The sequence below is a fragment of the Epargyreus clarus genome, unplaced genomic scaffold (genome assembly GCF_041222505.1).
Source record: "Epargyreus clarus isolate Ecla_fem2 unplaced genomic scaffold, WU_Ecla_fem_2.2 ptg000023l, whole genome shotgun sequence".
Classification (NCBI taxonomy): domain Eukaryota; kingdom Metazoa; phylum Arthropoda; class Insecta; order Lepidoptera; family Hesperiidae; genus Epargyreus; species Epargyreus clarus.
In genome coordinates this window covers 11,814,337-11,828,422 of record NW_027332230.1, presented here as the reverse complement: position 1 = coordinate 11,828,422, position 14,086 = coordinate 11,814,337, and the positions used below count along the sequence as shown (strand labels likewise).

Sequence of the window (14,086 nt, the reverse complement as noted above, 5' to 3'; positions counted from 1 at the left end):
AAATTTATTTTAATTACAGTAATGGCTGGAACATGTACTTTTTATCGTATTAATTTTTGTACCCAATTAAACAAGGCAATCATCATCATCATCATCATCATCAACCCATTACTGTCCCACTGCTGGGCACGGGTCTCCTCTCAGAATGAGAAGGATTAGGCCATAGTCCACCGCGCTGGCCGAGTGCGTATTGGTAGACTTCACATACCTTTAAGATTTTTTATAAATCTCTCAGGTATGCAGGTTTCCTCACGATGTTTTCCTTCACCGTTTAAGCGATAATTAATTTAGTGAGTGTATTAAGTGATAATTAATTTCAACAACAACATAAATTAATTAATTTCAAAAACAAGGCAATCGTCTTTATACAAATTAAGTTTCCCAAATTAAAGCACCTGTTAACGAGAGATTATATTACGTAAAATATGTATCACTTGGTATTTATATATTTAGGTAATAAATTTGTTAATATGTAGAGAAAATTTGACGTAGGTAATGTTTGTTGAAGTTCTATATTTCCTATATTTTTGTAATTCCTTTGCCATATAGGTGAGAGTCAAATCTTGCTACTGAATTGCAGACTAGTTATCTCGTATTTGAGGTACGAGTACGTCGTACTTGAGATCGGCCACAGATGTGCGGCGCTGAATACTAAGTTAGAACGTTTCAGTTAAGTACGGCGCCTTTAGCTTCAAACCAGAATACTGTAGTCACAGCTGTTATGAGGCAGAATTAGATGTGGCGGTGGTGTCTCCGGAGTCGAAGCACAAAGGACTACCACCTCCAAAGCCTTAAAATGTTGGTGGTAGCCATCAGTTTATTTTTTGCAGTTGAATAACTCTGAAAAGATTAGATACGCGTTTATTATTACATTGCGAAAACTTAATTGTATATATTAATTGATGATAATAATAAACAGGTCCCAATTATACTTTATCTGAAAGGACGTATATATACCGACGATTCGCCCCTTGTAAAACTAAACGTTAAACGTAATCGTAACAAGTACTATGATTCGTTTAATACTGTACGCGTATTTTTTATGCAATGTTATTATATTTGGGCATTGTAAACGGGTGATGACGACTTTGGGACCAATAAGAGGAAAATTAGTGGAGGATCCTACAACAGGGGCACGTTATTACTCTTATGAAGGCATTCCGTACGCCAAGGCGCCTGTGGGGAACCTACGTTTTAAAGTATGTATTGAATATTTTATAATCTCTCATCGTAGTAAGGATTTACTGTTCTACTGTTATTTAGGAACTCTCATGTATTTGATTTCTTCATAGTTGCTAGTTTACAGTGTAATGTTAAATGTAACCTTGTCCCTTAGTATGAATTTTTCGTTTTTTAAAAATGACAGTTGTTGTATTTGTTTACGTATTTGCCCACAGACCTATATCTAAATTTGCCCATAGATTGTCAATCAGCGCCCCTAGCGGGCTGTATCAGAACTGATCGGAAATGTTTCGGAAATACGTGAACAAATACAAAAATAGTCATTTTTGGAAAAAAAGTAAAATCTCATACTAAGAGTACTGATAAATTAGCAATTATTTTAAAAACAGAAAACCAGACTGCTTATGAATAGTATGAATAGTAATACTGTTTATAAATAGTTATTATGTCACTCCCACGATTTAGCTGAATCACATAACATATATCGTGTAAAAATCCCTCAAGTCGTTTGAGCTGTAAGGCGTGCCAAAGAACGAGACATACACACTCTCGAAAAACATTACCTTCCGCAATCGGGTAAAAAGAGATTTCAATAATCCTATATTGAAATTATTGTCGTTGACTGTAAATTCAATAATAAATATTTAATTTGTAATGTAATGAATTATTGCAAAATTTATTTTGCAGGCTCCAGTCAAAAAAAGACCATGGAGGAGAGTATTTGACGCAAGAAAACCAGGACGAGTGTGCCCACAGAAGGAATGGCTTCATACAAGGGATCAGATGAGTGAGGATTGCCTCAACTTTAATGTCTACACTCCCGCCGATGACCTGGACAGGCTTCGTCCTGTGATAGTCCACATCCATGCTGGAGACTTTAAATATGCATCAGGAAACGCTGAACCTGTTTATGGGCCTCAATTTCTAGTTCAGGAAGACGTGGTAGTTGTTACTATGAACTACAGGTCAGTCATATTACTAAAATGTAATTCTTTGCCAACTCGTATTACTGTGCCACTGGAGAGTACCGGTCTCTTTTCAGAGAGGTTTAGGGTACAGGCTACCGCGTTGATCAAGTGCGGATTGGTAGGTTTGGCATACACTCGAGACCTCTTTTAACATCTCTCAGTTTCTCCACGATGTTTATCCTCACGGTTCAAGCAGAAAAATCAGAGATGCATACGTGAGATGAAAACCTTGTATTTATCACTGGAAAATGTAATTAGATCGACAAATGGATGTAATAATTTATTTTTTATTTTAGGTTGGGCGTGTTGGGCTTTCTGTCTCTTTGTACAGAAAAAGTACCCGGGAATGCCGGCATAAAGGACGTCCTACTCCTTTTAAATATTATTAAATGTAATATTGTAAGATTCGGTGGTGATCCAAACAAAATCGCACTCGCAGGATACGGCGCAGGCGCTGTTATTGCCCAATGTTTAATGTTCACTAATAAGTCAGTCGATTTGTTTCATAGCGTTATTTGCCATAGTGGAAGCTTGCTAAGCGATAGATTCATACAAATAAATCCACGAGAAAATGCGATTTCTTTGGTCGAAGAACTTTGTTTAGAACGGAGAGATATAAACACCTTAACAAGACAGTTAAGACAAGTTAATGCGTTTGATTTAGTAAACGCGGAAGAAGCTGTCAGTCGTAAGGACAAACAAAGAGGCTACAGAATGTTCTATCCATTTGGACCAACAGTTGAAGTCGAAAATCCGACGGCCATTATGACTAAGTCACCATTAGAGATGCTTAGAAATGGAGAAATACTTGACTTACCTCTTTTTATAGGATTCACTAGTCAAGAAGGTGTACCTATACTCTTATATCTCGAGGAACCCGGGATTGTTGACAAATTGAACAATAACTTCGAACTATGTATACCAGCAGATATTCAGTATCCATACGGATCGGAAGACCGTAGGCGTTTAGCTTCAAGAATAAAGGAATTTTATTTCAATGGTGCTAACATATCATATGCTAATATTCCAAGTTACGTAAATTTGGTATCTGATAGTCAAATTAATTTTAATGTTGATTACTTCATAAAACTGTATAAGGAAAAGAAATGTTCACCAGTATACTATTATCTTTTTGACGCCGACAAGGAATTGAACTATTATAAAATCTTGCGTAAAATAACATATCCTGGTGCCTCACATATTGATGATCTGGGTTATATGTTCCTCACATCACTCACTAAACCCATATATCCAACAATAGATTCCATAACGCGGCATTTACAAGAACTGATGTTGGGGAATATAAAACGTTTTCTTTATTACGGGTAAGTTACTCATTTTTTATTACAATATTATTATTTGTTTTGTTATTCAAATTATTGGCGTGAACCTCCTCTTATAAAGTGGAGAGGCTTGATGTTCTGTTCCGTATTAGTTTTTAACTTCCATGCTAGAAACTAGAATCCTACCAAGAAAATCTTAACCAATAGGTACACCTACTACAAAGATTATACTTAGGTAGACTTAGTTTTTGAGGTTATAATACTTTTGGTGCGTTTGAAAAAACAGATCAGAGTGCATCTTTAACGTAGGACAAAGCTGCATGTGCTAATGTAACACATAATTTATTTGTAGTATTTATTTTTGTGTATTGAGCGTTTGCTCAGTTTTTTAATGAATAAAATATTATAGTAATTACGCCAAAAAATATGTAACTTCTAATATACTTCTTCTTATTAAGTTTACTATTTTACTATTTATTTTATGTCATTTCTTTTTATTAACTTTGTATAATTATTTTCAGAGTTCCGACTTATAATTTGACTGTTACCTCCTGGCCTGAGGCAGGTGAAAGCAGGAATCATGCTTTAGTAGGCAGTATTTGTAGCACTGCAGTTTACCACCGACCACTCCCGAAAAGAATAGGATTCTGGTATTCCGTATATGAGGAGTATTTTGCGAAGCATATTGGAACTTACTTCTGTACAAATGAAACTATTTGAGATATTCTATAATTATAATAATGGCATAAAACATAAAATTGAATTATTTTGGTAAAATTATAAACATAAATAACATTTTTGGATTTGTAATATTTTATACTGTTCGGATTAGTATGTGTTTTTCTGGAAATAAATGCATGTATAAAAATATTTTATTGATTTTTTTTATATAATTCCGATATATTCGAAGTGTCAGTACGGATCTTCTTGTTGAAGCCTGTAACATACTCTATGACATTCCTGCAACTACTCATTTATTACATTTTCCTGACCGAGGATTCGAATCCGGAACTAGTTGCGCTGCTTTAGTCTTCGGTATAAGTACAAGGTATAAGTACTGCTTCGCCGCATAAATGACCTATTTATATTTAGGTGAGTTAAATGAAAAAATCAATTGTCAATAAAATGTATCTAATTTCTTATAGACTAGAGTTAAAAGTTTTAATACAAAACTAAAAGTTTCTTAAATTACGTTCATAGCCCAAGCGCGCGTGTCTAACTTTTTCTATCATAATCAAAAGTTTATACTAGACTTTAATGAAAATAATCTCAAGTTTGCTATAGATTTATCATTTAGCATTCGATACACAATAAATAATCAATCCATTCAATTTTTGCCAACATAACATTCAATATTTGAAAACTCTAAACTGGGCAGAAATTTTCGAATGTGCATTTTGGGTAGACAAAATTTAGATAGATTGATTATTAATAATGGACATAAATCTATAGATTCCCCCTACACAAGGTAGGTACTTTAAGATATTGCGCTACAATATTTAACTGAGTTTATCGTAATTTAACTTTAATAGAGATACGGTTATGCCTTATATAAAAATATGAGTGTCTTTTATCATCAAAATTATTTTTATCTTATAAGCCACAAGGAGTACAAGGCTATTTTCACATCGGAATTCACTATTGTGTGAAGTATAATTATTTGGTAGTATATTTAATACAACAGACGTATATATTGCTGCTTCGTATTATATCATTTATTATTTAGACCAATATTTTCTAAAAATTTTAGACTTCTGCTATTGACTGTACTCTAGACTACACATTTGACGTATCCTAATACTTCTATTATTACTATGTATATTTTGTTATTGTATACTTTTCTTTGTAATATGTGTAGTGTGAGGTGTGTAGTAGTGAATACTACAACCGGGCCAGTTATGGGTAAAGTTGTGAAAGATGATACAATTAGCGTTACCTATAAAGCCTTTGTCGGTATACCGTACGCTGAACCACCGTTAGGAGATCTACGTTTTAGGGTATGTATGTAATTTTATATTTCCACCCTTCATTTTAATCTTACTTTCCTAGACGAACGCTTGATAAATAAAGCTTTTCCACTTGAGAAATTATAAAAATATGCTGTTGCGTGCATTGCGTGCAAATAAAAATAATGTGATTTCAACCGTTGATGCATGTTTCACACAGGCATTCAAATAAGTTATGTTTTTTGAGTTCTACTCATTATGATCTTACTTCATTATCCTCTTTCATATCTACTTCAAAATTTAGAAGAATAAATTAAAAGTGTGAAAATCTTTTACAGTTAATCGTATTGAAAAATTTAAAATAAATAAATAAAATTATTATATTGAAAGAATTTAAATTTTTTTCAGCCACCCGTGCCTGTAAAACCTTGGACGAAAATTTATAACGCGACGACTGCGGGAGATGCGTGCCCACAAATTAATATATTTAACCTGAAGGAAAATATAAGTGAAAATTGTCTTTTCTTAAACGTATTTACACCTATAAATAATTCGAATAAACTCCTGCCTGTAATGATTTTTGTTTTTGGAGGCGACTTCAGATTTGGCTCGTCAAATCCAGATGATATATATGGTCCTCAACTAATATTAAAAAGGAACATTATAGTATCCACTATGAACTATAGGTATCTATCTAATAATAACAGAAAATGAAAGTTCAGTTAGTTTATTTGCATTATCATCAGTATTCGTATTCTACTTTTATGCTTTGTTTTAGGCTTGGTCCATTAGGATTTCTTTCTCTTGAAACTGAAGATGCACCAGGTAATGCAGGTTTGAAGGATGTATTGCTTGCTGTGGAATGGATTTACAGTAATATTAAAAGATTTGGTGGAGATCCAAATCAAATTACAATTTCAGGACAAAGTTCTGGAGCTGTTTTGGCGCAACATTTAATATTAAACCGAAGAAGTAACGGAATATTTCAAAAGGCAATTCTTATGAGTGGAAATGTACTAAGCTTCAAATTTATGCAAAGAAATTCAAAAGATAACGCAAGATTACTTGGCAAGAAACTTGGTATAAGCTGTGTAGATGACGATTGTCTTCTAAGACAGTTGAAAGAAGTTGAATCTTCTTCGATAGTGGCAGCAGAGGAAGAAATAACTATAGAAGATCCACGCAGAGGCATTAGACTCTATACTCCATTTTCGCCCTCTATTGAAAAGTATTCACCAACAGCAATAATTACTGAAGAACCTATAGAAACTCTTAAAGCTGGCAAAACAAGAAGTATTCCGAGTGTTATCGGAGTTACTAATCAGGAAGGGCTTGAAATATTCGCCGTGTTAAAAAGAGATCCTAACGTAATAGACAAAATAAATGAGAACTTTGAACTATCTATTCCAGCCGACATAAACTATCCGGTAGGATCAGAAATGAGTAAAGAATTGGCTATGTCTATCAGAAAATTTTACTTTAACGGCGGTAACATATCTATATTTAATACACAGAATTATATTAATTTAATATCAGATACAGCATTTACGTATAGCACAGATTATTTAGTGGAACTACTACTAGAACAGGAAGATCGTGCGCTGGTTTATAACTACCTATTTCAATTTGACGGGCAACTCAACTGGCTTAAGTTTATTGAGAACATAACTTACCCTGGAGCGTCCCACGCTGATGATTTGGGCTATATTTTCCTTCCAGCAAATCTAAAACCGTTTTATGAGAAACTGGACTCAAGAACTAAAGGTGTTCTATCTAATGTTCAGAGGTTTATGGCCAATTTCATAAAATACGGGTAAGTTTCTTTCCGTAAATAAGCATTGCATGGTTTTCGCATACTGCTAAAAATTTAGTTTCTATTTGAATTTCAAGTACTCCAAAGTACAAACTTGCACGAAAGATATATCTTTAAAAAAATATAATTCAAACCGTTTTGCAAGTAAATTTGCAAAAAAAGTTTGAAATTGTTCAATAAATACATTTTTAGAGATCCAACGCCGCAAAGAGGTTCAAATGGCATCTCGTGGCCCGAAACAAGAAAATCAAGACGTCACTTGGTAATAGATGACCATCCGAGAGTCGTTTGGCACGCGCCATTTCCAATCAGAACTGAGTTTTGGCGTGCTGTATACGAAAAGTACTACCAATATAAATTGAGTCAAGGTGTTTAATTTCTTATGAAAACCTAGATTTTGACTGCGATTTTTTACTATATTAAAACCTTAGTTGATTTGTCAGAAACGTATTTCATTACTTCTAAACAGAAAGCCGTGCTTCAAAATCGACCAATCTTGATTATTAAACAAATAAAATAGTATTTTCTTTATGTTTTATAGTTTCTATTTCTATTTCAAAATAACTATGACCGTCACCTCGTTTAATGGTATGATAATCACAAGGTGTTATTTTTGTCACACAACACATTAGATAAAATTCTTAGGAAGGTTGTTTACATAATAACAGATATGAGTCAACATAATAGAACAGATATGTGATACTTTTGAATAATTTAAACAGGATACTTTAAAAGCAATTATAGACTTTCTTTTTATAATAACCCAAGATAGGATTAGATATTCCTACCTGAGGTTGGCCACAAGTGCGCCCCGACCCCTGAGGACTAAGCTGGAACGCCTCGGAAAAGTATGTCGCCCTTACCACACCCTTCAAAACGGAACACATCAGCGCCTAACACTGCTGTTATTAAGCAGAAATAGGTGTGGCGGTCGTGCCACCGGAGTCGAACTTCAAAGATAAACTCAGCCTCTCAATCGAGAGATCCAAGCTACAAATCTCAGGAATCATTGATTTTAAAAGTTATTATCACTTGCTATAACGGTAAAGGAAAACATAGTGAGGAAACCTACACGCTTGAGAGCTCTTGAAAAATGTTTTCTAATGTATGCATGAAGTCAACTAATATGGACCTGGCCAATGCAGTGGTCTATGGAGTAAAGACTTCTGACTTTGAGAGGAGAAACATGCCCAGCAATGGAACAGTAACAGATTGACAAATATTGTCTTAACATATCTTTTAAGCTTATTTCCCATTTGTCATCAAACTGAGCATCAGACCATACAAACATAAATGCTCCTAAATACTCTAATACCATTTAGTTGGCATTTTCATTACAACCGCGTTGGATTTATTTACTCGAGGGTCATCTAAGAAAATGAGAATGCGGGAACAAAGCCAAAGTGTGTTTGCTGAATTTACAGATCCTATTTAGACTATGCAAGATTTTTAAGCTTAGCAAACAGTTGTTTTATTTTGTATTAATTTGGTTACAAAGTTCTTTGCGTATTATCCCAAACATACCTGAGAATCTGAATTACTTATGATTTTTTTTAAGTAAGCAGCAAACGAATAATCAGCCTAACTTACCCTAAGTGGTCACTGCTACTGTAGCTGCTGACTCTGACTGATGAGTTCTTCTAAAGTCAAAAAAGCCAATACATAATTATGTTATTAATGTAAATATTCTCATTAGTGTAGAAGTTATAGGCTCCTAGATTAAAACTGACAAAAAGACAACGAATAGCAACAATGAATGTACGTATGTAGTAGTAACGAAAATATATACATAGATAATGTTCATTGAAAGTTTTGTTCCAATATTGTAATATTGGTTTTTCATATTTTATGCTGATTGTTTTTGTTAAGCAAAATATCAGCATGGCCTTTTTATTTGACTGATGCATTAAGCGTATGTGTATGCATAAGTTTTCTTTGGATAGAAATAACAATGACCAAAATTTTCATATTTATAATATCAAAACAAACTCCACATTTTATGATGATTAAAAATAAAAAATGAATAAAACGAAAAAGCAAATTCAAACCAAATTGTCGGCCATGTTGTCTTCCCAACTTATTATTCGCTCTAAACAGAGGGTGCCTCAAACACACCACTTAGACACCAAACAAGGGTGTATTAAGTGTGAGTTAAAATTTAAATTGATTCCACCCTCCCTTAGGAGATTCAAATAGTGCAGTGTGATCTCGAGCGGGTAACACTGTGTTGTGGGATTCTTTTTCTGTAAATTGGATGCCTCGGGCCGTTTAGTCACTAAAAGAACGGGGAATTGGACGCTGTATACATTTTGTATGTACGTGCAATGATTATACGCTTCATTTGCAAGGGGAAGGTTGCAAATAGATGTGCGAACGTCTCTTGAAATGCTTAGGTGTTTTCGTTGCAAAAATATAGGCTTTTGTCTCGGCTGCCGTGAGCCTTTCCCATAAGAAAGGAAGGAAGGTATAGGCCTGCCTATAGGGCCTGCGGAAGGTTTGGTTTTTAATTAATTATTATCTCACAGCTGGTGCTGGTTCATACACCTTTGAGATTTTTTTTTCATACAACTCTCAGGCATGTCAAGCTAGTGATAACAAATTTCTACATGCATATCTATAATACGAAGCCATGATCTCAACCGCGAAAGGACAAATTTAAAACCGATAGGCTATCACAAACTCAAAGGTTAAGCCCCGTCTGGCTCCGTCCAGATGCTTATGAAGCTCGCCACTCCGTGTGGAGCGTACGACGGTATGAGGTCACACATACCATCGTTCTTCCCGGGGTCGCTAGCCAGGCGGTTAGAGCTCCCACTCTTGCCGTCCGCAACCCTCGAACCCCAGGCCTAATCATGACAGACTGCTTCAACCACTAGGCCTTCACAGCAAGTGGATCTCCCGTGTTCTAATTAGTAATGCGAATGATATGAAAGAAAATTCGCAATATTTATGTGCGGAGGGTCGTTCACCGCTGTAAACAGAATCGGCAGAAGCGGATGAGATGTAATATAATGCAAATTTCCCCGAATTTAAGTATGAAACTCGTTTTATTTTTCCTTTTCTTCAGGGCTCGGGCAGTCTCGTAAAATGCTTTTACATTCCACTCGCTTACAATGTTAACAAAGGTGGGACTACTTACCTGTCTTTGGGCTTAATTGATCATTTTTGGTCGTGTCATGTTACCTGACAGAATCAGTACAATGTCTAAAAATAGATGCTTTAACGACAACTTAACAAATTTGGGGTTTTAAATTCAAAAAATGAAATCTAAATTTTAGTGGGATATTATTATAAACTGGTGGGAGATAGTATAACCCTTTGTGGTTTAATCTTGGCGGCTCCATCGCTACATAAAAAAGTTAGTTATCATTCTTTTTTTTACATACTTACAGAGCTATATTTTGGTCAGTCGCTTGTGAGTTATGAATTATTCGGATGTTGTTTACACTATCTTGTAATTTCATTATTCCTGAAAGACTATTTTATATAATAAAAAAATCATTTACAACTCCATTATTTATTTTCTCTGTAAATCCTTTCTATGACATCTTGTTCTCTAAAAACATCTAATATCCTTCTTTTTTTATATAGTTTCCTGCTGCATTGCGACTCACCAGCAATTAAATAGACTCTTATTAACATTAATTAATTAAAAAGTATGGTAATGAAAATATACCCTTACAATCCTTATATACATTTTATAGGTACATAAAAGTCAATCAATCGACCTACATACGCGACTTCGATATACCCTTCAAGCATCTGCCCGAATCAATCTTAAATATTGAATTTGCCTCGTAATCCGATAGAAAGTTTCCCGGGAACCGACTCTCTATTACATTCTAACACAATTTGTTTCGAGTTTTCACCTTCCATTTTCAGCGGGTAGGTACTTGAGACTTGCAAGGGGCTTGCGAATTTTAATTGCAGATGAGAAAGTGAACAACATGCTTTTCGATAAACGTGCAAATTATGCGGCATCAGAACCATTGCCACTTCATACCAGGAAATAATCTTGTCAATTTTCAATCTATTTTTGAAAGTTTTACAAACTTTTCTGGTTCGAAGCATCCCCTTATTTCTTTTTATTCAATGAATTTTAATTACCATAAATATAAATTAATGTTAGGAAACCTATAGTACCAGAAGTTCTTTAAACTTCAAAGGTGTGTGAAGTCTACTAATTTGCACTTGGTCAGCGCGGTGGAGTGTGGCTTAAAGTCCTTTCAGGAGACCTGACAGGATACCTATGTATGTCCCTTATCCAGTAGTGGTACAGTAATATTGAACGATAGGCCACAAGACTATAATGTGAGTAACTATATCTTTTATCTATATTATCCTTTTGTATAATATAAAAGACCTACCTATGTAAAACCACTCGTAAGCCACATACTTATATTTAACCGCTAATCCCTTTTAGGCAATAAAATAAAAGGATGAAAAATTTTCAAGCTCCACTGTTTATGGGATAAAGCTCAAACTTCCCTTTTAAGCTTTTTATGAACCCTTTAAGTGCACATCTTATTAATTAATTAATTTACCGGTCTCCGGTCTTAAAATGTAATCCTATAACGTGTTTATAATTCCTTGTCTTTTGAACTGCGGAACTTTAAGGAACAAAGGGCGAGGTTTTCGCATTAAAAATTTATTGGAATGGTTGTTGATTTTCCAATACAGCCGCGAAGGAAAAGTACAGTCGCGAAGAATGAGATTTAGGGTTAGCATTTTCTTTTTTTTCTTCTTAATGTAAGAGGAAAGTCTTACTGAGCGTTTTATTTTTAAACTGTTATTATGTTTTCATAGCAGCTGTAGCAGTACATGTATTGTATAAAATTAAGATGTTATTACAGAAAAATATACCGGTTATTTGTATAGGGATCCGCCTTTATTTTTAACGTTCATTTTTTGAAAATTATTGTTGAGGATCCTTAGGACGGGAGGACCTTTATTTTCAACATTTATATATTTTTTTAATCTATTATGATTCAAGATATAGCCTTGTAACACATATAGATTGAGAGCGAGCGGAAGTTTAATAGGTCCGTTAATACTTTGGATATGAAACCCTTACATTATTTATACACGACGACTCTTGTGGTCCTTTTAGCGTACGTTAAAAAAAGCCATAGCACCGTTCTTCTTCACAGTACTTTATAATATTACAGTGGAAGTTCAGTTATTTCTTAGAGTACTAGAATATGTTCCTTCAAGGAGTTGAACGTCACGTCGAAGCCAAATGGATTGGATGTCACAACACGAAACGCTACGTTGCTCGTACGAATGATGGAACTATTGTATTTTTATATTAAATAAGTTTCATATATATTTTGTATTACATATTTTTGGTGTTTCTAAGTAGCTTAGGTATGAATGTTAATGATGATATAAAATTGTACTTTTACTTTGAACACAATATTCCATTGGTGATTCATTGTATATCTACGTAAATATCGATGTGATAAGATTTATTGTTTTATTTTTGTTTAGATTTAGTAATAATAAACGCTTTCTACACTCACAGCCCCACACTAGGATTCCCTGTGTCGTGGGTGCCATGGACACACACATAGACAAATACACAAACACCCAGACCCAGAAACAGAAATCTAAATTCATCATTTAGATATCTGTCTGGCCGGGGATCGAACCCGGGACCCTTTGCGCGTCAGACCGGTATGGTGGCCGCTCCGCCACGCGGGTCGTCACGCGGGTAGTACATTTGAATATATGTAGTTTAATTTCTTGGTAAAGTAATAGTTTATTATCCACACGTTTATTGCACGTTATTAACATGATGGAGTATACTTCAGACTTCGTCGAGATATAAGAATTTGTGCTCAACAGCGGGACATAAAATGGATTCTGCCTTCAGCAGTGGTCAGCTGTACCCTTACCATGAGTTTTTACATTTATACAAATATGCCTGTTTTGGTATTTGTTTACATATTTGCCCATACGATTTCCAATCAGCGCCCCTAGCGGATTGTATCAGAACTATAGTGTCAGTAACGTAACATTAAATGTCTAAATTGACAAGATGGCGCTTTATGTTTTCTCTCTTTTTTGCGGGCATATGAGGCAGACAAAAAGACTTGAGTACTTACTTATTGTTACGTTTACTACTGAAGTTAGTCTACTGAAGCAAACGGAACAGAATATTGTATTGAGTAAATGTAACGTAAAATTGTGGAATGTTGTGAAAGTGAGTATTATAATATGTTCCTGTATTTCAGGAATTTAATTACCAGTAAAATTTTTGGCAAATTTGCACTTTCCTGCTTTTCAAAAAACTAATACGTTTAATGAAAAATTGTTAATTGCAGAAATAAAACCCTCTAAAACCATTATTTAATCCATTACAATATTTCCATATCAACAATAAATATATCATCTTAATATTCAGCAACCTACATAAGTATTACAAGTAAAAGAAAAAGTACAGGAATAAATAATTACTACAGAGTAGTCCGAAGGAACACTTACCCTAACAAGGGTTCCTCTCGGAATGGTACGGTGTTAATTTTTTGCTCAACGGAGAGGCTTTTAGGGGACAATGATTAATAGTCGAACGTAGGACATGTATCTCTTTTTTGCGCTGAAACCAATCTAAAATGATCCCTTTTATTGTATGAAATTCATGACAGAGGGGTCGGTTTGTCAGGGCGTAAGGGTCAAGCTAGTCTGGCCTCTGCGGTGTTTTCAAAGTGTGCATAGAAAAGGAACTGAAAGAATTCGCATGTGTCACTAACGCGTTGTTTACGATTGGATTCAAATACTTTGTCACGGTATTACGAAAATAAGTAGATATATGTATAAGGACTTGTAGAAAACCTTAATGTATTCTCTTACATAGAATAAATACTTCTTTAAAATACTAAACGAATTACAATA

General features: G+C 34.5%; 1 protein-coding gene across 1 annotated transcript in view; it reads left to right on the top strand.

Moving 5' to 3' along the window:
* Nucleotides 1-5,331: 5,331 nt before the first annotated feature.
* Nucleotides 5,332-14,086, top strand: part of LOC140751719 (carboxylic ester hydrolase-like) — a 31,650-nt gene continuing 22,895 nt past the window's right edge. The window contains exons 1-3 of the mRNA XM_073085747.1: nt 5,332-5,430; nt 5,788-6,065; nt 6,158-6,746. Of these exons, the coding sequence (XP_072941848.1) occupies nt 5,332-5,430; nt 5,788-6,065; nt 6,158-6,746 (966 nt within the window). The remainder of the gene's footprint in view (nt 5,431-5,787; nt 6,066-6,157; nt 6,747-14,086) is intronic.